At 46.5% G+C, this 23,629-nt stretch overlaps 1 protein-coding gene across 9 annotated transcripts in view; it reads left to right on the top strand.

The window, feature by feature from the left end:
- The window catches only part of ST7 (suppression of tumorigenicity 7), a 137,590-nt gene that overhangs the window by 37,788 nt on the left and 76,173 nt on the right, over window positions 1-23,629 (top strand). Inside the window, exon 1 of one of the 9 annotated variants that reach the window (NM_001397449.1) lies at window positions 3,745-4,115. The exons of 7 other annotated variants lie outside the window; for them this stretch is intronic. In NM_001397449.1, the coding sequence (NP_001384378.1) occupies window positions 4,094-4,115 (22 nt within the window). In that variant the 5' untranslated portion in view covers window positions 3,745-4,093. Of the gene's footprint in view, window positions 1-3,744; window positions 4,116-6,292; window positions 10,762-23,629 lie in introns of those variants that run through there. One more of the 9 variants, XM_015281100.4, reaches the window with a different exon arrangement.

The following is a 23,629-nucleotide window of genomic DNA, read 5'->3' as shown; positions in this document are numbered from 1 at the left end:
GTCCTGATCTCAACCTACGAGTTTTTTTCATTGTATTTTCTCCCTCTGTCCATTTAAGAAGGAAAAGTGAGAGCAGTGCAGTAGAGCTGAGCTGCGGGTGTGAAGTTGCTACAGTTGGTGTCACACAGATCAATAATTGCTGTCAGCTGCTGCTGGAGGCGACAAAACCTGTAGAAGCTGGAGGTCTTCACAGTGATGGGTAGCCTGCCTCTAATTTAGGAGAGGGCTGACTTTTGTAGAGGCAAAATAAGTTCAGTACTTTCTGGATGTACAGATTAAATGCGTAGTCACTCATGGGTTTCCTAAAACATCCAAAAAAACCTGACAGAGCAGTGTAGCTGGGGAGTAAGGCAGAGTTTAACTAACCGACAGACCTTACTCTTCTTTGAGGACAGTGGAAGTTATGCTGTGGTGGAGGTGGGCGGGATGTCCCATGAGAGCAGCCTCAGTCCAACACCTCAGAGGTGCAGTGGATTCCTTCTCCTTTCCTGAAGTTTCTCGCATGGAGAAGGGGGTTAAGCTCAAAAGGAAATGTTTCTCTAGCAACAAGAGAGCAAAGATTTCTATTGTAATGGATAGAAGTAAAGCACATATAGGAGTCTACCTCTGTTAGTAGCTTGCACTTCCCTGCCTCCACTCTTCTTGAGAGAAGTGATTCTGAAGCAGAAATGTATGTCCGTATAAAATTAACATTTAATTTTTCATCTTCTTTACTAAAAGTCAAGCTATTGTTTAAGGTTTAGACTAGTACTAACAGAATAGATACTTTCCTTTTCTGTAATGTAAATTGAGAAATAAGGAATATCTGTTCAAAGTGTGCTAGCAGGTGAGGAGCACATCCCTTTCTCTGGAAAGTCTGAATGTACAGCAGAGAACTTTGAGTACCATATATACTTGCTGCTTTAAATATAGCTAGCTTGCGAAGAAATGCATGGAAGTTATACTGTAAATGAATCTAATGCTTGAACAATGTCTTGTGCACGTTGTGAGAAGATCATAACAATGATAATTCTTGCACATTTCCTTTGACATTCTCTGTATGCTAGTTTACATCATCTGAACAGCTGTGTAGGATAGATAGACTTTCTCATAGGAAGAGATGAAGTTTATTAACCCTTCTTTGCAGGATAAACTGACAGCAAAACTCAGGATAGGAAATAGAAATTCCAAATTCTACTAGTCAATGAATCTAACTGTATGGTTGCGGTTGTATAAAGCAGGAGGTAGTGAAATTAAACCTATTCCCTAAGTGCTTTCGGTAGAGTTGATAAAGAATTTTGGTGCCAGGTCTGTCAAACATTGCTTCCTCCACGCTGTAAAGCACTGACCTGGCAAAAGTAATGCTATTGACCTGGAGTATGATGAAAATCTTACCCAGGAGCTGTAGGGGTGGTTTGGGCCTTTCAGCCACGTCTGCAGTGAGAACCTGGCAATGGGCCTGGCTCCCTGACACGTGGCTGTCACTGGCCAGCCCTTAGGTTTTGCACATTCTTTGGAAACAATACTGTGGGAAGGTCAGACTTGCTCATCAGAGCTAAAATTATCCTTAAGCCATTGTACATTAACGCTAGGGGTTTTGTTCCAGGGTTTGGTGTTTAAAGACACTGGGAGCCTTAGGCATGGCACGTAATAGACATGGTGGCTTTGTGAGCTTGCCTATGTTACTTGAAAGCTGAGCCAGAAGACTTGCTTCCTCCACACACCACAGCTTTTTGTCAAACTGTTGCAATTAATGGAGGTGTTCCTGGCCCTAAGTAGTCAAAATAACTGCTTCGGTTCTGGGAATAGCCAAACTATGGTCCTGTGCCACCGACAGCTTTGTGAGCTGGAATAATTTGGACATGCCTTAATGGTGCTGAGCACCCACACCATGACTGGAAATCCTAATTGCGATTCAGCAGCCAGGTCATTACTTCAAGTGCCAGGTCATTACTTCAGGTGTTTAAGAACAGATTGAAGACATCTGGTTAGTCACTGCCTAAGGGTTGATCTGAGTCACCGTGCTCAGGTGTCCAGCTGTCAGTGGGGAGATGAAAAGTTGCCCGTTGCACAGCGTGTTGTGAGATGTCTCACCCCAGGGTATGGCCTCTCCCATCGCTCTGTTCCAGTTAAATGCTTCCAGAAGCCTGGTAGGACTAAGTGTTCTTGGGGTGTGTGCTGCACACACAGAAGCTGTTTGAGGAGCTGAGTGGAGAAACAGCCAAGGAGCACTCTGTGCCAGCAGAGGTGACCATGAGAAGAGCTCGGAGTGCCTCACATTTTGCCCCCGACCCTTTGTACAAATACAGCAAGGAGATGGGACTCGGTACAGCTTCTTGTCCTCCTTCCTTGCTCCACTCATGGCTCAGGGCTGTAGGGAGGAGCACACTGCCATGGCTGGGCATGCACTGGACCCGCACTGCACTTCCCTGGGAGCAGTGAGGTGCCAGTGGGCTCCCGTGGTTCTGACCTGTGTGTTGTTTCCTGGTGTGCTCTTAGGGCAGCTGTCTCTGCCAATGGCTAGCTGTTCCCCAGTGATTGGAGTGCACTGAGATGCTCCAATGGAAGGTGCCTCCAGCGTTAGCCGTTACCCTTTTTCCCTGCCTGCTTACCACAGTGACATGGTGCATTCTGCAAACAGCACAAAAACCCCTGGCAAACAGAGCAGTGGGAGCATTTGGTAATGGGTAAACTGCAAAAGATCAGAAATAGGGGGTAGCCTTTAAGTGCTTTGCTTAATGGACTTGCATCTATTTCCTTTCTTCTTGGCCACTGGCAGCGCTTTTCTGTCTTTGCCATGGCTATAGCTGCGTGTACTTCCTCAGTGAGACTCATTAGAACTCCTCATTGTGCCCCATCTGGACTGCCGTGCTGAGAGATGACCCCCGATATCTGCAGGCTTCTGCACATCGCCTTACTGCTTTGCTGCTCCTGCCAGTGCAAGGCATGGAATGGAAGTGCCTTTTGTCTGCAGTGGGATTGGAAGGAGTCGGTTGAAGCCTTCGTTTAACTCTACAGTTTAACATTCTGAGATTACCGAATATCAGAAAAATTACGCTCAATAGGCAAAAAAAAAAAATACACCAGAAAATGCACCTGCGGAGGCTAAGAAATCTAGATGGCTTAGAGGAATAAAGAAGAAAGAAGTAAAATAGTTCTTTGGTTGCTAGGATGCTTTTATATCGCTGATAGCAGTGTGATTTGGGGTTTTTTCTTCTTCTTTGAATGTGTAATTTATTCACTATGGTTAGAGCACTGCTACGCTGTGTTTTGACAATAGGTTTAAGTAGATGAGATAGTTGGCTAGTGCCACGTGAACGGGGTGTCTGAAGTGTGGATTGGCTCGGGGGTTTCATTTTTCTTCGAAGGAAAGATAATGAAGAGTGTCAGCAATGGAAATCCGTGATTATTGTAGATTGAAAATGCCGTAAGTGGCATTTAGTTGGACATTTGTCCCTGGAATTTATTCTGCACGATGTGTTTGCAGAGAAGCACTTTGCGTCTCGTGCAGCTGAGCAGAGCAGTGTGAATTCGTAGCAGCTATTTCAGTTAGCATTAAAGGCGCAGGTCAGGGGGTTTATCATCGGGGAAGGAGATAGACGTCTGCTCCTTTGTCTTTTGCATTTTGTGACAAAGGAATCCCCATCTGAATTGCTGCACTCCATCCGAGCCCCCTCCGAGCCTCTGGTTAGCAGCAGTCAGTCTTTGCAGTGTCCTGACGTCATCCAGTGTATGCATGAGCTATGCTATTGTCTTACCGAGAGCAGGGCTGGGGATTGCAGTATCTGGTGTCCGCTACCTATCTCTGCCCGCCGCTCTCGCGGGAGCGACGCCGGCCTTCCTTATCTCTTGGATTTAACACAGAGGCTCCTGCCTTTTGCTGCCCGAAGAAGGACCTTCGCTCTGGGGGCACGTAGAGCTATCTGCAGCGTGGAGCAGAGGAGGGGAGAGGAGGAGAGAGGAGAGGAGGGTCTGGCAGCTTGGATAGCTCGGACTGCATTGTCTGCCTTCATGACCCCTGCTGTGTAGCGGTCTCATCCCTGCTCTCATACGCTCCCTCTGTCTTCCACTCTTTCTTCTCTCCTTTTTAAAATAGCAGCATCTGGGGCCAGCCATGTTTGGCACTGAATCCTCATGTAAGTAAACGCATCCTGCTTGCATCCTCTTTCTGTTTGAACAGGGCCGGCGGTATTGTTTGCTGCGCGCCGTGGTGCCAGCCTGCTTACAAAGGGATGGGGGATGCAGGAGGGTGGCATCCCCTCCATGTGGCCACATCCCGGCTGCGGGCTGCCAAGGCACCGAGGGGAAAAGGCAGCCTCCTTGAATGTGCTAATTGATAAGCTCGTCCTAATTGATAAGCTTGTCTGATGGCCCTTGGTTGTGAGCGCTCCGGTGAACGCGCTGCACGGATGGTACATTGAGGGGCTGAGATTGCGGCAGCGTGAGATGGGCTGGAGATGGGGAGGGATGGCTTAATCTGACAGAAAAGATGGTCTCGTTGGCTTTGGTTCTGTTTCTGGGAGCAGGGAGGCTGTCTTGGGATCCTTCCCATGTCTGGAGGATCCAGAATTAAATCAGTTGAGTGGAACGCTAAATACTAGAAGTGGTTCTAAATGTCTGAATGGGTGAAAAATCCAAAAGAATGGCATCGGTTCTTTGGCTTTTTGCTTTTTGTTTTATTTTTTTTTTCCTGATCTGTGTGCTGGAAAATCGTAGCTGAGCCTGCCATGTAGCAGCAACACAGACACACGCCTTGGAAAACAAGGAGCTTTTCTTCAATGGGAGCAGCAGTGGGCTCCCTGCAAACCTGGCCGTGGATGCAGCCCAGGGTTTGCGTGGAGGTGGCGGTGCTGGCGCAGCAGTGGGGGGGACCTGTCTGATCTGTGATTATCTGCAGACTGAAGAATGCGGCGCTGTACTTCGTGCCCAGATAACACCGTGCGCTGCAAACCGACCCGGGCACGAAGCAGAGCATCTCCCTGCAGGCGGTGGTGCTGCATCCCCACACGGCGGGGCTGGGGCTGCTCTGCAGCTCGGCTGCTGCCAGGCAGCGGTGAGAGCGTGGGGAGCCCTGGGGACCCACTGCTGGTGTGAGGCCGGGCTGGGGCTGGGCTGCTGCTCCCTCTGCCACGCAGTGCCTGGCCACGGTCGGGCAGAATGGCAGCAAAACCCGTGCCCAGTTCCTGTCTTCTTGAGAATGGTTTTTCATGCATTGCAGTAAACACGCTCGAAGCTCTTGGTCGATGGAGCGCGAGCAGAAATGCCCGCTGCTGTGTCTGCGCCTGTTGATGTTGTGGCCGTATTGATTAGAACGCAGCCTGTGTGTGTGTATGGGGGGGGTGTGCCTGTGCACACTGCATATGAGTGTGTGGTGAGGTACAGTCAGTCCTGCACCTGCCCTCCTGCAGGCAGCGCGTGCTGCAAACTTGGGAAGTCGGCAGTACTGGGTGTTCATTTCCATGCTGCTCTCTTGTTTTATGACGTGCACCATTAAATGGCTTGCCCGACACATCTGGATGCAGCCACCAGCGTGCTAACTGCCTGTTTCCATGGCTCCCACGTACACAGATTTAGGGGATGGGAGCTTGTACAGCCACTGTCGGCTTCCTGGGGGGTGGTCCAGCAGCGTTCATTCACCTCAGGTACAGTGCAGTGCGAGCAGTTGAAGATCTGAGCCAGGCTGTGCACTGCCCTTGTCCCAATGTACCTCTGTGCTCAGCTGGGGCACAGAGCAGGGAGCTGGCACGGGGGGGCTGTGTGCTGCTGGCACTGCCCCGACTGCTGCTGGAACCGGTGGGTCTGAGTTCAGAGGAAGAAAATGAAATGGGAATTCTTCTGATCAAAGGGGAGTCAAACTGAGGGGTTTTTTGGCCTCCCCTCTCCTCCTGTCTTCGTGTTCCCATTGCTGGATGATCAGTGCAGCCACCTGGCTCTTAATATTTCAGTCCTGCCAGAATGCTGCTGGGTCCACCAGGCACACCTTCACAGTGCTAAAATAAATTCATCGAATTCAGCTTTCTCTGTCGCCTTAAAACCCTGCAGAAGCCGTTTCCACAGCTGTCCACAGAGCACAGAATGAGCAGACTGCAGCAGGTTCGCCCTGCTGGCTTACACGCAGTATTCAGGAATTGATGCTTCTACATTTTTTTTTTAACTATTCTTTCTAATTGAAATATCATCGCTTCAGCTTCGGTGCGGAGCAAATCCTGTGCTAGATCCTTGATTCTGTCGCTCGGCGACGCAGGCACTTCAAATGTCAAACGCTCTGCAGTTCTGCTTTCGCTTTTTCCCCTCTAACAGCACGAGAAGGGCAGTGGGAGATAAGGCGAGGGCAGTGCGGAAGCGCAGCCGTGCTTATCTCTGCCTGGGTGCTGGGAAAGACAAACATGGGGCACGGCGGCGTGGCGGGGAGCTGGGACACGCTGTGCTGGCAGATGCCAGCCCTGCGGCACGCTGCGAGCTGGGAAAGGGCAGCGCAGAGCTGTCTGCAGGGAGCTGGGCTGCAGCGCGGCAGCTCCCGTGCGGCCATGCTCGGTGCTTTCCATCAGTCACGTGCCCTCTTTGTCATCCCCACGGGGAACGCGTGTGCTGGAGATGGTTCATCCGTAGTGCTTTTGTCCTGACCCCTTCCACGCGGCGCGGTGTCGGGCGCAGCAGATGGGGGAGGATGGGGCGATGTGGCTCGGCTGCCGCTCTTGGTGCCATGTGGGGGAGGCTGTGGTTTGGAGCTCGTACAGCTTACAAAGAGGGAGGCTGGCATGGGGGGGGGGGGGCTGATGTCCTTGGGGAAATGGGCGGCTGAAGGCCGGAGAGGACATGCTGAAAAGAATCCATGGAATGGCCAGTAAGATGAGGAAGGGACTCGGAGCGTCGCCAGTGATGAGGCTGGGAGAGCTGGCTCCGAGCAAAGAGTATGGAGCCAGACTTTTGTCAGTGATGCCCAGTGCCAGGGCAGGAGGCAGCAGGCACAGCCTGGATGTTCCCTCTGAACACCTGGAAGAACCACTTTGGTGCTGTGCTGCAGGTGGTGGAGCGCTGGCACAGGTTACCCAGAGGCTGTGCCGTTTCCTTGGAGATGTTGGGCCCCCTGCTCTGGCTGTCCCTGCTGGAGCAGGGGTTAGGCCACAGGTCCCTATCCACCTCAGCCATTCTGTGTGGAAAGGGATGCCCTGCCCACTTACACTCTTTTCCGCTCTGTCCTTCAGTGTTATTGTTCCTGGGCTATTTTTTTTTTTTCCAAACTCCCAGCCAGGACGCATTCAATGGAAAAGGCTGCACCAAGATAATTGATTGTATGGCATCAGGAGAGGCTTGTAAAACTACATAAGAGCAGCAGTTAGCAACGGAGAAATGAGAAACTGTAGTGCTGGATATTAAGAGCAATTTCTTCTTCCACAGGCAATCTGTGAAGTGGATGCCCAAGTAGTAGAACTGAAGTCTTCAGTTCATTAGGGAGTAGGGTGCCTGGGACCCAGCTCCAAAGCAGTACTATGTGATGGGCATGGGTGCTGCTGTCAGTGTACCTGTCTCCTTTCACCACCTCGACCTTCAGGAGAACCAGCCAGAATCAACCACTGCTTCAGCTAGTCAGTCATGACCATGTTAGCTCCTCAGGCTGGTTCTCTGGGTGGTCAGATGTGCAGTGGTACAAGGGAGGGTGGGACCGTGGGGCTGTTGAAACTCTGCTGGGACGGCAGCCCTGGGGAGAGTGGGCTCCACCAAACCAGCAGGTCACCAAAAGGCTCCATTCTTGAGCACGAATAGCCTCCTGCCACCCCGAATTGCCAACAACACAGCAGCAGCAAGTTTGCAGTGATGATGCACTGGTTTCTCGGGCAATTTTATGTAGAAGAGAGGCTACAGAAATTGATCAGTTTAAACAGAAAGATTTGGTTGTTGAGATTCTGGCTGCTCCCCGGCCGGGGGGACTTGTCGTGATCTCCCATCAGTCAGGGCTGTCGAAACACTGCAGAATCAGGTCAAAGAAACTGGCTTAGCTACAGCAGCTTCAAATGCCAGAGTAAACCTGGATTATGAAAGGGATTGAGGTTGTAGGAGTTGTAATAAACTTAACAAATTCAACAGCGAGACTTCGAGATATTTGGAGGGAAAGGCAGTCTTCCCTTCTGCTTTACAGGGGATTTTAAATACTTACTGAATTGTCACTATTTTCTTTAAATAAAGGCTTTTAAAAATATTATAACCCTGAGATAAGAGAAGGTCTGTAGTTCACGTAAACTCCATTGCTGTGTTACTTCATTAGCTGCCCAAGGTGCTGCCTCCAAGCACTTGGCTGTGCGTGTGCCCAGGAGGGCTGGAAGCTCAATTCAGCTTTCCCCTCCAACAGTGCCAGCGCCAGTGTGAGTTCACTCCGTTGAGCTATTTTCAAGCATGCAGCTGTTTGAGAAGTTCAGCTGTGCGTTGCCCAAATAAGAGCGCTGGGGTGAATGGAGCCATCTTGCAGGTTAGATTTGACACACTCATTTGACAGTCTGAGACCTTCTGGTTCTTGTAGCCCTCAATCACCTTTTGTGTCTCATCAGTTTGAAGGTCTCAAATATCTGATGGAAGGTTCTGAGTGTGATTCTAATCAGTGCTGCAGTTGTGTCCATACCTGAGTTTCTGGAACTGGGAGGAAATCTGAAAGTGCAGGCAGTGAATGAGGTGCCGTCTTTCTCCTCCCCATATTGTCTCATTATTAATTAAGTTGATCCTTGCCATAGCTAAAATCCTATGCTATAGTCAGCAGAGAGGCCCATGACTGGTTAAAAGTGATAAGAGTTTTTTTAGACTAAACATAGAAATCATAGAATAATTTTTGTTGAAGGGACCAGCACCTCCTTCAGGCCAGGACTGATCTCCAGGTTACATCCGTCTCAATGGATGTATATGGATGTTATACCATCTCAATCCATCTGCATGTTTGCAAAGTGATGGGAGATCAGAATGAGCTTCAGCTTTGGCCAGTTTGATTTACAGAACCAGAGATAAGGATAAATCTTTAAGCCCAAGGACAGTTGAAAGGCTGTTAGAGTCCCTTTGGGCCACGCGACCCAGATAGGAAGCGCAGTACATGCAGTGGGGACTGCAGTGAGCCACGGTAGAAGCACTGGAGTTTCAGGTGATTTGGGGGGTAACTAATGTCAGTGCCCCACTGTAAACTTATTTGCAGAACAATCTAAGCCTTTGGTTTCCATCTGAGCTAGAATCGCCTGCTGATCACTGAAGCACCAGGGAAGGTCTATAAAGCGCTATGAAGAAAAGAACACTATAAATTCGGGGAGATGGAGTATTCCAAGTTTCAGGATCAACAGATATCTTTCCTGTTTGTTAAAACAATGCTGAAACGCCAGTGTTTAGACCCTTTCATATGAAGGTTGCTATCTATAACAAGGACTGAAAGAGGCTTAGAAATGCCATTATGTTCACTGTTATAAAGGATAGGACACCGAGCCTCTGTAATAGGGAATAAAGATGTAAAACTACAGAGCAAAACATCCAGAATCCTGTGTACCTCAGTGGAAAATTGTCTGGCTGTGTTATGTTTGGCCAACAAGAAGCCTATGCTAAGAGATCAGATGATGATGCTCAGAAACCAGCATTCTGCGTGGACCCACATTCTGCCTAGGCCAAGAAATACACCACTGTTTTCAGCATCATATGGAAAGTATTTTAGGAGTTCCTAAAGATGTTTGTGGATTTCATTTTGAATTGGCATTTTGAGGTATATCGAGTGTTTCAAGCAGTACATGGAAACCAGAAGGGAAATTCTTGTGAGGCTCGAGGGCAGCAATGCAAAATTGAGGTCTGTTGTGTATGACCTCCTTCAGGAGATCCGGTGGCTGAGAAGGTCTTCCCTCAGTGCAGGGAAGTGAAGGATGTGGAGGTGGCCCTCAGGCAGACAGTGGTTCAGCCAGAAGCAGGAGCTCAGAGTGAAAGTGTGCAAAACTGGGGAGCTTTTATGAGAAGTGTGCAGTTACAGTGGGGACTTTCCACGTTGGCATAGTCCTTAAATAGCTTTTCTAAAGGATTGATTGGGCAGGGAGGGATGAGAGAGCGATGCGAATGAGCTCTGAAAGAATGTAATATGCACTCAGAAGGTCTGTAGCCTCAGATGCTCTGGGAGGTTTTGAAGATGACAATATAAAGATTGTCCATCTCCTTTTGCCTCTCATCTTTAGCATGCTGCTCATTAGCCCAATGATTTTGCTTCTACAGTGAGAATGTGATTTCATGTCTGTCATCACACCAGCAAATGTTCCATGTTGCTGCCAGGACTGAGTCTTGGAAAGCTGCAGTGAGTGTGCCTGTCCTGCTGCACTCATCTGACTGTGGAAGTACCCATCTTGTGGTGCATGAAGGAATTTTAAGAGGTTGTGTTCTTGATGTTGAGTTGTACTTAGGAAAGTGCGGCAAAAGGAAAGTGTACTCACTTGCATCCTTTAAAGTTCCTGGATGATGGCAGTAGAAAAAGGAGATTGCATATTTTTTGCTCTATATGTTCTCTGCAATGTAAAAAATAGCAAGGGACCGTATTATGAGGTCACAGCTGGAAAGTGAATTATGACACGTCCATAGCAGCTCTGTGGAGCGCAGAAGATGGCAGCTGACTCCACCTGTAAGATCACTGCTGCGAGATCAGGGAAAACTACCATCAGCAGACAGCAGCATCCCAAGCAGGACCTGACGTGCACGAATCACTGGCTGTCCAATACTCAGTCGCTCCGATACTGAGCAAGCTCAGCGCAAGGAAAATACCACTGGTCACAGTTTAAAAAACAAGTAAGTGTTATTATTAGCAATGCTGAAACATGCTGAAAAGAAATGAAACCAAACAGTCCATCAGAAATGGCCTAGAAATTTCCTAGGCGGTAGGTGGAGGGGAAGGTCTGTGAGAGGGTTAACTGAGCCGGGGGAAGTGCTCCTGTAGCTCAGCAGCGTGTATCAGCCTGGTTATTCTCTGCTTGCGTGGTCCACAGTGATAACTGCAGATAAGCTGTTATTATTATGTACAGAGCGTGATAATCAGTCTGCCTCTGCACATGGATGGAAAAAAGCTCCAAGTGGTGGAAATAAGCAGCCAGATAAAAAGCAGCAAGATCTGAGCTGCAAAGCTCTCATTCAGGAGTGGAAGTTCCCCCAGGAAGCCTCCCGTGCACTGAGAGGCTTCATGCATTCAGATTATATGAGGGAAATAGGGGAATATAGTGTCCTTTTTAACAGAGCAGAAATGTTGTTTCTATGACCGTAAAGCTGGGAACATGTTCCTGACTTACTAGTGAGTTCATTTTGAGGCCTCAGGCCTCAGCTGGAATGTAATGAGAGTACAAGGAGACAGCACCAGGATGAAGGAATCCTCAAGTGTGTAAGATAAGATGTAGGTATGAAGGGATAGGATAGCATGCATCCTCAGCAAGTTCGCTGATAATACAAGGCTGGGAGGAGGGGCTGCCACACTAAAAGGCTATGCTGCCACTCAGCGAGACCTGGAGAGGCTGGGAAGTTGGGCAGAGAGGAAGGTGATGAGGTTCAACAAGGACAAGTGCAGAGTCCTGCACCGGAGGAGACATTACCACGTGCAGCAGTAGATGTTAGGAGATGAAAGGAGCTGCTGCTGGATGGGAACACTGCCGAGAAGGACCTGGGTGTCCTGGTGGACAACAGGTTGGCCGTGAGCCAGCAGTGCGCCCTTGTGCTGAGGTGCATTGAAAAGGGCATGGCCAACAGGTTGAGGGAGGTGATCCTTCCCCTCTACGATGCTGTGATGGGGCCACTTCTGGAGTACTGTGTCCAGTTCTGGGCTCCCCAGTTCATGAAAGATGGGGAACTACTGGAGACTGGAGGGCCACAAAGATGATGAGGGACCTGGAGAACCTCCATTATGAGGAAAGACTGAGAGACCTGGGACTATCGAGCTTGTAGAAGACTGGAACTCATGGGGAACTCATACATATCTGAAGGGCAGGAGTTGAGTGGATGGGGTCAGGCTCTTTTTGGCGGCGCACAGTGACAGCACAAGGGGCAGCAGGCGCAAGCTGGAACATTGGAGTTCCATCTGAACATGAGAAGGAACTCTTTTATTGTGTGGGCACTGGCACAGGCTGCCCAGAAGAGAAGCTGTGGAGTCTCCTCCTCCGGAGATACTCAGAATCCACCTGGATGCTTTCCTGTGCAGCCTGCTGTAGGGAACCTGCTGTAGTGGAGGGTTGAGCCAGGTAATCTCAGGAGGTCCCTTCCAACCCATATAATTCTGTGATTCTTAAGCATCGTCTTTAGTATCATTTGCAGTTGCCATGCTATAGCGGGGCTACTGCATGTTGCCCCGCCTGTAGGGGTACAATAGCTGTAGTGATCTAATTACCTGCCCAGGAGTTATCTCAGTAGCTATACGTATTTATGTACTGTATTATATTGTACATAAGTATTTATACATACTACCATGCTAGGATATACCTACATGCCAGAGAGGGTATTCTTGCTGTGGGCATTGTGAGTCACAGCCTGCAGTGACCCGTTCTGATGCGAACAGACATTAGGTTGGTTGTTTTGGGGCATTGCATGTATGCTAATGCCTTACAGTCTCTGTGGGTCTTGGCTGCATTTCAGCGCTGAGTGAAGCTGTAGATTCAAACTCAGTGCCCTGTGCTGCTGGAGTTTTGAGCTACGTGTCTGGCGCTTAGCTGTGCTTTGTCTTGTTTGTCCGTCTCTAGCAATGTTCAGTTAATTCTTCCATAAAATAAAGTGCATATAAATAGTCACACAGAGCTATGCAAAAGGACAAGAAGAAAAGGCACATGTTGGGGCTTGCCATCCTTAATAGTATCCCTTTAAACATCCACACTTCCCTGGGGGTACAAAGCGATGTGTGTCTGTGATCCAGGCTGTCAGTGCAGTCAGTGTCCCTGCACAGCGAGGTACTGCTTGCAGCAGCTCATGTCTGCAGTGTAACAGTAAATGCACATTCTCGGTTATTTCAGAAAAATATTATTTCAGAAATCTGCATTTTCAACTATTCTCCTTCTGTTCACTGGCAAGTTGTACTGGAATTCTGATTTGATTTATACTAGAAAGAAAAATGTGGCTTTGTCATAGAACGACTTGAGTTGAAGGGGACCTTAAAGACCACCCAGCCCCAACCCTGTGCCATGAGCAGGACTGCCACCCCCCAGCTCAGGCTGCCCAGGGCTCTATCCAGCCTGGCCTTGAGTGCCTCCAGGGATGGGGCACTCCACAGCTTCCATGGGCAGCTGTGCCACTGCCTCACCGCCCTCTGAGTAAAGAATTTCCTCCTAATATCTAATCTAAATCTCCTCTCTTTTAATTTAAAACCGCTGCCCCTCATCCTGTCATTATCTGCCCATGTCAGTCTCTCAGTCTCACTTACTGTTTGTAAGCCCCCTTGAGCTACTGGAAGGCTGCGGTGAGGTCTCCCTGCAGCCTTCTCATCTCCAGGCTGAACAACCTCAGCTGCTCCAGCATTTCTTCATAGGAGAGGTGTGTGACTGAACAGTCTAACTGTGAGCAAAGGTGTTCAGAAAGCTCCCGGTTTTTATTTATATATATATATATATATATATGTATTATATGTGTGCATTATATATATATGTGTGTGCGTATGTATATATACATTATGTGTATATATATATATATATATATATTTGTAAGCTGTTGTGAGTAAAAGTTATAACTGCCTTCTTTGTAAATCAAGCATTGGAAAACAGGCTGAGCAACCAAAGCTAAGACAGCTTTTTCCTAAGTGAAGGAAGAGTCTGAAGCTGTCTCTCCATGTAGCCTATATTGCTGCTTAGTTGTACTGTCACTGCTTCCCTCCAGGAACTGGAAATTCAGTACTCTGGTACCATATCTGGTTTTCCAGCGTTGCATTGGCTTTCATTCTTTTGCAAGGAGATGGGAGCTATGAGCAAAAGTAGAGTTGGCTTCCTTTTTCTTTATAAAAAGTTGCTTTTTGCAGGGACTCATACCTGAGCCCAGGGGAACTGAACTTTTATCTGATTGCCCCTCTTTAATTGATTTCACATCAGTGACTGTAGGATTCTAATGTCCAAAGCTAAGCCAACAGCAGCAGTTGGGATATGGTAGGAGTCACTGCAGCCAAGTCCCAGCATTGTCCGTTTGCAGCTGTTCCCCTTCTCTTTGGGAACACCATGTCAATATGGGATCGAGCAGTGAAAGACTTACCCCACATAGATGTCAAAAGATTTTGTTCAGGGCCCTTCAGAGCTGAGACTGACTGATGAGATTCGCCTTTTCTGTGAGTACCCTTCTCAGAAACTGTAGGTGATCCCTCAGAAGGTTTATCTACAAATGTCCTGTCTGGGGTTTAAATAAAATTGTCGTTTTTTAAAAACAAGGTTAATTCAGCTAGCACAAAACACACAAACAAACAACAAACCAAACTACGCGGATTCTCAAGCAGGACTACACTGAGTTAACAATGTGTAAGTTTCAGGTTAATTGTTGTAAACTTTCTCAGCAGAAAATAGAATGTCTGTGAAATATATTGCATAAAAATGTGAGTTCAGACAGGTCAGAAAGTACCTTGAAGTAATATTTGTGTAAAAACGATGAGGTGATTTCTTGTTTTTGTTTTAATATCCATCATAACACTTTTTGTAGCTCTCAGAAACCTGAAATATCATTTTGTTTGTCATAATCACAGAATCAGCAAGGTTAGAAAAGACCGCCAAGATCACCCAGTCTGACCTTCCACCTACCACCACTGTAACTCCACTGAACCATGGCTCTCAGTACAGCACCTGAACGTTTCTTACACACCTCCAGGTGTGACTCACCCACCTCCCTGTGCAGCCCATCTCTGGTTTCTTAACGTGCATGAGAATGAACTTTGATAAGGGGTTTGAAGTTCACATCTGCCAAAGAGGGGCTGCGGATTTCAGACATAACAAAGAAATAACTTTGTTTTCTTTGATGTTGTTGTCATGCTGTCAGACCTTTGGTGATGTTTCTACAAAGCCAGTGTTGCATTTTTGGAAGACACCAAGAAAATGGCTACTGGCTTTTAATCGCCCTGACAGTAAATTTGGCCATGCTCTCCTAAAATGCTGGCTTGTAGGGAGGCCTGGGTTCATTTTATTGATCTACAGTGGCTGAGCATTAGCAATTCTGAGAGCATGAGGTGAGCAGAGCCTTCTTAAATTTGTGATGACACTATCTGTAATAGTTCAGCATTTAAACCATTGCCCATGGTGGTATAAAAGCTCGTTTTTACACCAAGTGCCCTACTAGCTGTATTCTAGTTCGGATCTAACAATTAAACTTCAGTGGGTTTTGAGATTTTTACAAAAACAGGAATAGAATACGGTGTGTACTGCATGAACTGTTGCAAAATCAGGTTTTGGCTAGATGGTTCATCCATGGAGGTTGAAATAAATTGAAGAACAGTTGGAAACCCGAAGGATGAGGCCAGGTCAACTTATTTCTTGAGCAACTAGAAAATCTGGGAAGTGTGATGAGCTAGAGGAGAGAAGGAAGTCTTCAACGTGGAAGATCCTGGAATTCTCAAATTATGTGTTGGCTTTTTTTATATATAAGTATATAAATGTCCAAGTGTATCATCCAAGTGGAGACTGGTGATGAGTGGTGTTCCTCAGGGGTCAGTGCTGAGGCTGGTGCTGTTTAACAACTTTGTATATGACATGGACAGTGGGATATGAGTGCACCCTCAGCAAGTTTGCAGATGATAACAAGCTGAAAGGTGCAGTTCACATGCTAGAGGGAAGGGGTGTCATCCAGAGAGACCTGGACAGCCTTGAGATGTGAGCCTTTGCCAATCCAATGAAGTTCAAGTCCAAGTGCAAGGTTCTGCACCTGGGTCAGGGCAATCCGAAGCACAGATACAGGTTGAGCAGAGAATGGCTTGAGAGCAGCCTTGAGGAGAAGGATTTGGAAGTATTGGTTGATTAAAGATTCAACATGAGCCAGCAGTGTGCGCTTGCAGCCCAGAAGGCCAACCGTATCCTGGGTTGCATCAAGAGAAGCGTGACCAGCAGGAAGAAGGAGGTGATCCTGCCCCTCTGCTCTGCTCTCATGAGACCCCACCTGGAGCACTGCATCCTGGCCTGGAGCCCCAGACACTGGAAGGACATGGAGCTGTTGGAGAGGGTCCAGAGGTGGGCCTCGAGGATTATCAGAGAGCTGGAACACCTCCTCCATGGAGTCAGGCTGAGAGAGTTGGGGCTCTTCAGCCTGGAGAAGAGAAGGCTCTGAGGAAACCTTATAGTGGCCTTCCCATACCTGAAAGGGGCCTACAGGAAAGCTGGGGAGGGACTTGTAAGGGCAGGTAGCTACAGGATGAGGGGAAATGGTTTTAAACTGGAAGAGGACACATTTAGACTAGATATTAGGATGAAATTTCAAGGCCAGGCTGGATGGAGCTTTGAGCAGCCTGGTCTAGTGGGAGCTGTCCCTGCCTATAGCAGGGGGTTGGAACTAGGCAGTCATAAAGGTTCCTTCCAAACCAAATCATTCTGTGATTCCATGTTATGAAGAGAAGCAGGAGGAGAGACAGATTTGAATAGCTTTGATGGTGGAGTCCTGCCTGCTCTTCGTTAATTCCCATAAAGAAATCAGGAGACATCTTTGAATTGTAAAACTGAAAATGAGAGTCTGGAAATGCTGTTGAAGTGATTTTAGTTAAATGAGGTCATTGTAGAAATCGCAGTCAAGGCAATGGTATCCTCTTACTCTAATATCCAGAAGAGAAGATGACCGTAGATTTGCTGTAGTACATGTTGTTATCCTGCTGTGGGAACAAGAGTTAATCATGTCCTTGAAGCCAGTGCCCCTGCTCCTGCTTGAGCTGGGAAAATCAGGCAGTGTCTCTTGAACTGGGGTAGAGAAGCAGCGATCCCAGAAGCTCTCCAGTGTGCAGGGGTTTGTCACAAATCTTATTTATTTCCAGATCTTTTCCGAGCCTGGAGTGTAGGCAGGCTCCTTTTTCCTTCCCTCACTTCATGATGGCTGCTTTTGTTGTTTTCTCTAGGTCTGTCAATCCTGACTGTGCTCTATTTTACTGAAAGCACCAATTAGAAAGCCGAGCATGTGCTCTTCCTCCCAGATGGCTCCCTCTGCGATACTGGAAGCAATCTGTGCTATAACAAAACGGGCACAAGCCCAATCTGTAATCTTGTGCACAGATCAGTGCAGCCTGCCGTTTTAAAATGAACTGATAGTGGGATGGGAGCAAACTGAGTAGTTAGCAGGAGGGAGCTGAACTGGGATGGAGTAGCAGTAGGAGAAAGGAGAAACTGCCTGGTGCTGCTTTGCATTAGCCTGGCTTGCTCCTAATCCTGACAGCCATGCAGTATTGATGCTAGCAGTAAAACTGAGTACGAGTCCTATGTGCTGCTGTGTTATTTTCAGCTCCTGTCAATATGAAGCATTTCTATTTAATTTGCATCCTTTTGCTCCCTTCTCTTTCTCTCATGAACAAGTGAGTACAGCAAATGCATTTATGTACTTCTTAGCAATGCCTCCCCTCTCAGCTGTGTCTACTGTAAGATCCCTTTCAATTCATTGCTCGCTATTGATCTGTCAGCATCTTGTAGTAAGAGAAAATAGCTGAATGTCTCTGCTTTTTTATTCGATCTCCTGCGGTTTCCAACTGCTTCATGGACATTTTGGTTCAGAACTCAGATTTCTGAGTGTAAACCTATTCACCCATTTAGTATCAGCAGTTTGGCCCTGCAGAGATTTTACTGATGGGTACTTTTCCTTTTGCTCTGAAGATCTTTTGTTTTCAGAATGTATATTGGGAACTTACTGTCAGAGCTACCTACATTTTCTCCTCTACTTTTCCCAGCAAATTGCACAACTCTGCAGATGACACCTGGAGTGCTGAGTTAGGCTCTGGGGCCCACAGCTTTAGAAGGACATGGAGCTGTTAGAGTGGACTCACAGGAGAGCCACAAAGATGATCAGAGGGCTGGAGCACCTCTCCTACAAACACAGACTAAGAGAGTTAGGAGAGTGTTCTTTCAGCAGGGACAGTAGAGGGCTCTGGGGAGACCTCATTACGGCCTTCTAATACCTAAAGGACACCTGCAGGAAAGATGGAGGGGACCTCTTTATTAGGGAATGTACTGGAGACATGCAATAATGGCTTTAAACTAAATGAGGAGTGGTTTAGGTTCGATAATAGGAAGGAATTCTTCACACCGAGGGTGGTGAGGCCCAGGCCCAGGCTGTCCAGAGAAGCTGTGGGTGCCCCATCCCTGGAGGTGTTCAAGGCCAGGTTGGATGGGGTCTTGGGCAGTGTGGTCTAGTGGGTGGTGTCTCTGCCTGTGGAAGGGAAGTTGGAACTGGGGGATCTCTAAGGTCCCTTCCAACCCAAACCATTCCATGATTCTCTGAATGTCACTGAACATTTCATTGCTTCATGCATTTTATGATCACTTCCAAGATCAGACTGGTAGTCAGTGTTTCACATTGTCTCTGGAAGCTTAGAGTGGTTTTTGTTTTGTTTTGTTTTGTTTTGTTTTGTTTTTTACTGGAAGTTGATATGCTTTGCCTGCTTAGCTGAAGAAGCTCAGTGTCCTGCTTTCTGCTACAGCCCATACAGCATTCCAGATAAGGTTGCCTGAGCATAAGAAGATACACTGAATTAATTCAGTAAATCTGCAAGGCCATTTTTCAGTCTCTGGTAGACAGACCAGGTTTAGAGAGCTCAGTCTGCTATGGAGAGGTCTTTGGCACGAAGAAGAATAGGTAGCTAAAAGCTCTGCGTTTATCCTCAGTTCACAGATTGGTATTGAGTGTTTTGGAAGTGGACCGAAATCAGTTCTGAAACTAAAAGATTTTTTTAAATAGAATCCCTAAAAAGGTAAGAAATCAGTCAGCTGCAAGAACAAGCCTGCCCTGCTGGAGAAGGGAGGCAGACAGACAGGGAGAGAAAATGGCTATTGTTATCTATGACGTGGCCTTCAGCTATTTGGCCTGGAGTAGCCTCTCATATTTTTATCTTGAACCTGTTGGTTTTTAATTTGTCGTAGTGTGCTGTTTTCCGCTCAGCAGGACTTGATGTTCTTTGAGTGGACAGGTAGAGGTCATCTCGAACAGGTAAGGAACAGTTTCACCCATGTTTCACCCAAATCTGTCTCTGCACAAAGCAGTGTTTCTTCCATTCCCTGTCACTGATGTGAGCAAGCTGCAGGGGCTGCTTGGCAGCAAATGCCTGTTGGAGCTCCAGCGGCTCCTGCACTCCAGGGCAGAGCAGCACAGGCTTGAAGCAATTACAGAAATTTATGTTGTAGTCATTTATATCCCTACTTTTCTACTCTCTCTCTCTCTGAGTTTGTGGCTGTTGCTGAGTGGAAGAATGAGAGCTTGCGTATGCTTATGTGATTGAAAAGGTAAACCTTGCGCTGTATACTACATCCTCTGTAAAACACACACAGTGCTTCAGTGAGGAGGTCTGATGTTGGGTTTGGGGGTTTCTGTTGTCAGCTTTTTTAATGCTAGGATATACACGGAGGAGCTGTGTCAAAGGTATGAAATTGAGTAAATTTGGAAGTAAAAGCAGTGGCTTCAAATGCGTTTATTTCCCGAGTAAAGTAAAGGTACTACGTTCTAATTCCTAACAAAGTTCAGCCCTGAGCAGTTTTCATTGTTGAATTCTATTCTGATTGTTGGTATCATTTCAGATGGAAGGCAAATTGTGTTTTTGTCATTAATTAAGTTAGAGTAAAACAGTGAATTGCAAAAATAATGAGGTTTTAAATGGCTGATGGTTTTAGATCAGTCAGCCATTACAACATATCAGCAATCTTTCTCACTCCTTTTTTCCCTCAGTATTTCATCTGGGCACTCAAGTGAAGTGAAAGCAGTCCAAGTTGAGGTACTGCTTGTACATTTAGAGTACAGATTTTCATCACACCTTACATTTTATTCTGTTGCTAGTAGGCAGAATCCTGGAAGCCATCAGTGTCAGAGAGCTGAACCATGGAAAATGGCCTGTCTTCTGAAAAAAATCAGTTGCTCTCTGAAAAGTCACTATTGAGATAACAAACATCTATCAAAGCATTCAGGTAATCAGGGATCGCTTATGGACTGTGAGTGCTGAGATTGACCGCCTAGATTCATCCTTGAAATAATATCACGTGTCCATGGCCCAGTCTGGAGTCATTTAACCCTGCTCACCTGTGGGACTTCAGTCTTGTTGCTACACTGTCGTCCTCCGGCAGCAGCATGCATTGGGATGGGGACCCAACTATCTGAAGTCTCCAAATGTTATCTTTCCTGTCGTTTTCCCTAACCATATCTTTCGTTAAGTTTGAGCACTGTGCTCACAAGATGGTTCTTGTGGGTGAGAGTCTTCAGTGTCTGCTTGTATTCAGAAGAAATAATTGTTAGATTTTTAGTTGTCTTAAGTGATTTAAGATGGGCTCCCAAATGATCACACTGTATATATTTAATTGCACTACTAAGCCATTTCTATTGATAGCCTAGGTGGCTGAAAAATGCAAGGCATGAAGGGGACATTTGGGGCTCAGGTCAGTTGCCTAAATGAAGCTTCTAGGGCTGGTAATACTAATACCCCGGGGGTATTCTATGTAGTGTGTCCGTGTTTCAGAAACACGGTCTCATCTCAAACAGCTTTGGATGCATGTGCTTAGGCAGCTCCTTGTCACAAAGGATTGCAGTTGATGCAGCCCTAAAGAAATCGAGTCACGTTAAGTATTGTGGGTTTCTCAGCTTCCTGAGTAACTGTGAGGGCTTTGGTTGCTTTTCTGCAGTTTAGTTGTGTGCTTGTTTTTGCTTTTGTTTTGAAAGGTAGAGAGTAGAAGTCACAGTGATGATGATAAACTCGGGCTCTGGCAAGGCGCCCGCGTCAACTGTTGCAGTCATTAACCCCGGCTGCTCAGTGGCTCAGGCACAGGGTGGAACATGCTGTACTTGAATTATCTGGCTCCCTCCATTTGCCATTTACAAGCAGGGACAGACAGAAGACAAACATTTCTTCCCCTAAATATGGGACTTGTTATAGCTTAGTTGCTTGGCAGTCGACTTGACTGTAAATTAAGCAGACTATTAAGCAATGCTACTGGTTTCCTTCCTTCTATGGCTTTGTGGGATATTCTGTGATCTTTGTACCGTTACAGCATTTGCACCCATCTATTTAACAGCAGCAGGAGGAAGGCATTGCTGTCACATGGCTGGCTTCTGTGGAAAGAAAGTCACTGTGTTTTTAGGTGTTCCTCCCGCAGGTTTGTTTTTTTCCATATGACACTGCATTTGTATTCCTACCACTTCAGCTTCTCCTTTTAAGCTTATTGGCAACATCTGTTGCTGCTGTCTATAATTCATGCTGGTAGAAGGGGGACGACAGCAACTGCCTGTGCCTTCCACATAGGTATTCAGAGTCATTTATTAATGTACTGGCACATCTAGATTCCTTCATTATCCATTTCCCCCAGTTCAAAACAAATTATTCTCTCTCAACCCTATATGGACCGAAGCATAACTCTACCTCCTCCTCAGTGTAGAAAAACAAGACCAGCTCCTGTCGGGAAAAACATCAATTTCCATATTTCCATAGGTTATGTTCCTATGGCTTTCCGGTGATAAAAGTAGTGTCAGCAACATGGAAAGCACTGACAGTTCCCTGAAAAATATGTGTATGCGTTTGATCCCAAGTAGACACTTGTATTCCTGCAATCAAAACAATGATGTTAAGTATTAATAAATGTTAATAGACTGCTACTACAAAATGTTCTGAATAATACTGGTAAAATATACATACAAGATTCCAGATGCTGAGCGTGGCTTACCTCAGGGCCATTGGAAGAAAGGGCTTTTGAAGATCTGGGTTTATGTCTGTAGAAATTACTTGCAGTTCTGGCATACTTTGTTCTGATGTGCCCTTTTCCTGCTGTCCAATTTAGTAACAGATTCATAATAAAGTAACGAATAGCAGTAAGAAAAAGGAATCTAATGGAAAAAAACAAATACTCCATGTAGGATAAAAAATGACACTCCATTTGTCGAAAACTTACGGTACATTCTTGTATATTTGACATATAGAGACGAGAACTTTTGTTTTAGTATTATTCCTTTTATGTCACATCATTTGACTTTCCCAGCCAATGAGCCCTGAAATGTAATTGCAGTAACCGCAGGACGTGCTAAATGAAAGAGCATTCAAATATGGGAATTAGTAGAGCTGTGGTTACCTAATGACTGCAGTACATTCTGTAAATGAGACATGCAAATTTGAACGGGGCACCACCTTGAATCTTTTCCTAGCAGTGGGGAAGAAGCCCAGTTCACCATTCCTAGGTTGGCAGTCCTCGTGGTGGTAAGGAATCTGGGCCGTGTGTGGCCAGACCAGCAGTTCCAGGGCTAGGTGCAAATGGAAGGCTGAATGGTGGTGGGGGAATAGATCTGGGCAGAGTTCTGAAGAGTGTGGCACCTTTCAGCTATGAATTAAAGAGCCACAGAATTTCAGAATGGCTTATAATGGAGTGTTCCTTAAAGACCGTCCAGTTTCAACTCCATGCCATGGGCAGGGCTGCCACCCACAGCTCAGGCTGCCCACAGCCCCATCCAACCTGGCCTTGAGTGCCTCCAGGAATGGGGCATCCACAGCTTCTCTGGGCAGCTGTGCCACTGCCTCACTGCCCCCTGAATAAAGGATTTCCCTCTAACATCTAATCTAAATCTCCACTCTTTTAATTTAAAAGCATTCCTACTTGTCCTATCACTATCTGCCCATGTAAAAACTTGGTCTCCCTCCTGTTTATATGCCCTCTTGAAGTACTGGAAGGCCGCAGTGAGGTCTTCCCAGAGCCTTCTCTTCTCCAGGCTGAACTAGCACAGCTCCCTCAACCTTTCTTCACGGGAGAGGTGCTCCCACCCCCTGATCATCTATCTTCATGGCCCTCCTCTGGACAGCTCTGGTGAAACGAGCCATAAGATGGATGTTAATCAACTCTGTGGAATACAAAATCCATGTAATTCACAGACATTTATTGTGTCATGTATTGCATACATTAAATTTACATACAAAATTAATGTCATTTCTTCCTGCTTCAATATGTTGCTCTTTAGTACTAGAAACAGATTTACTGTCAGAAAAAGCGAAAGAGGGAAAATATATGCGTGCTCAGTGTCTACACATATAAAATGCACAGAGGGAGCTCTACATTAAACAGAATTATAGATACCACATTTCAAAAGAAACCTGACTTTAATGAAATCTGTCAGACGCCAATTGTAGAAAGATGCTTTGATTCCTTTAAAATGATAGATCATAATTTTTTCCAGAGGGGAAAGCATATATGGAACACAAATTTTAATTATGCCTATGAAGACTGAAAGTTTTTGTCATTTCAAATAAGAATGGATGTGACATTTCATCTGACTTCTTTTAAGATTTGCATGCAGGCCTCGTTAGGCTGAGCTGATGCTTATGGCATTCTGCAAACAGCGGTATATATACGTCCAAAAAGCTGAAGATGGAAATTTCATGTAAAGGTTGAAGGACAAACTGAGTGAGCAGGGCTTTTGTCACTTAATAAATGGAGCTTAGGTGTTTGTAGGAAGGGCATGCCTATGTTGTGCAGTGGAGAGAACTTCGAGTGAGCTGCTTAAGTAGTACCAAAGCAGTATT

The sequence above is a fragment of the Gallus gallus genome, chromosome 1 (assembly GCF_016699485.2).
Source record: "Gallus gallus isolate bGalGal1 chromosome 1, bGalGal1.mat.broiler.GRCg7b, whole genome shotgun sequence".
Taxonomy (NCBI): Eukaryota; Metazoa; Chordata; class Aves; order Galliformes; family Phasianidae; genus Gallus; species Gallus gallus.
Note: the sequence above shows the minus strand (reverse complement) of the source record. Positions and strands in the feature narration are given on the sequence as shown.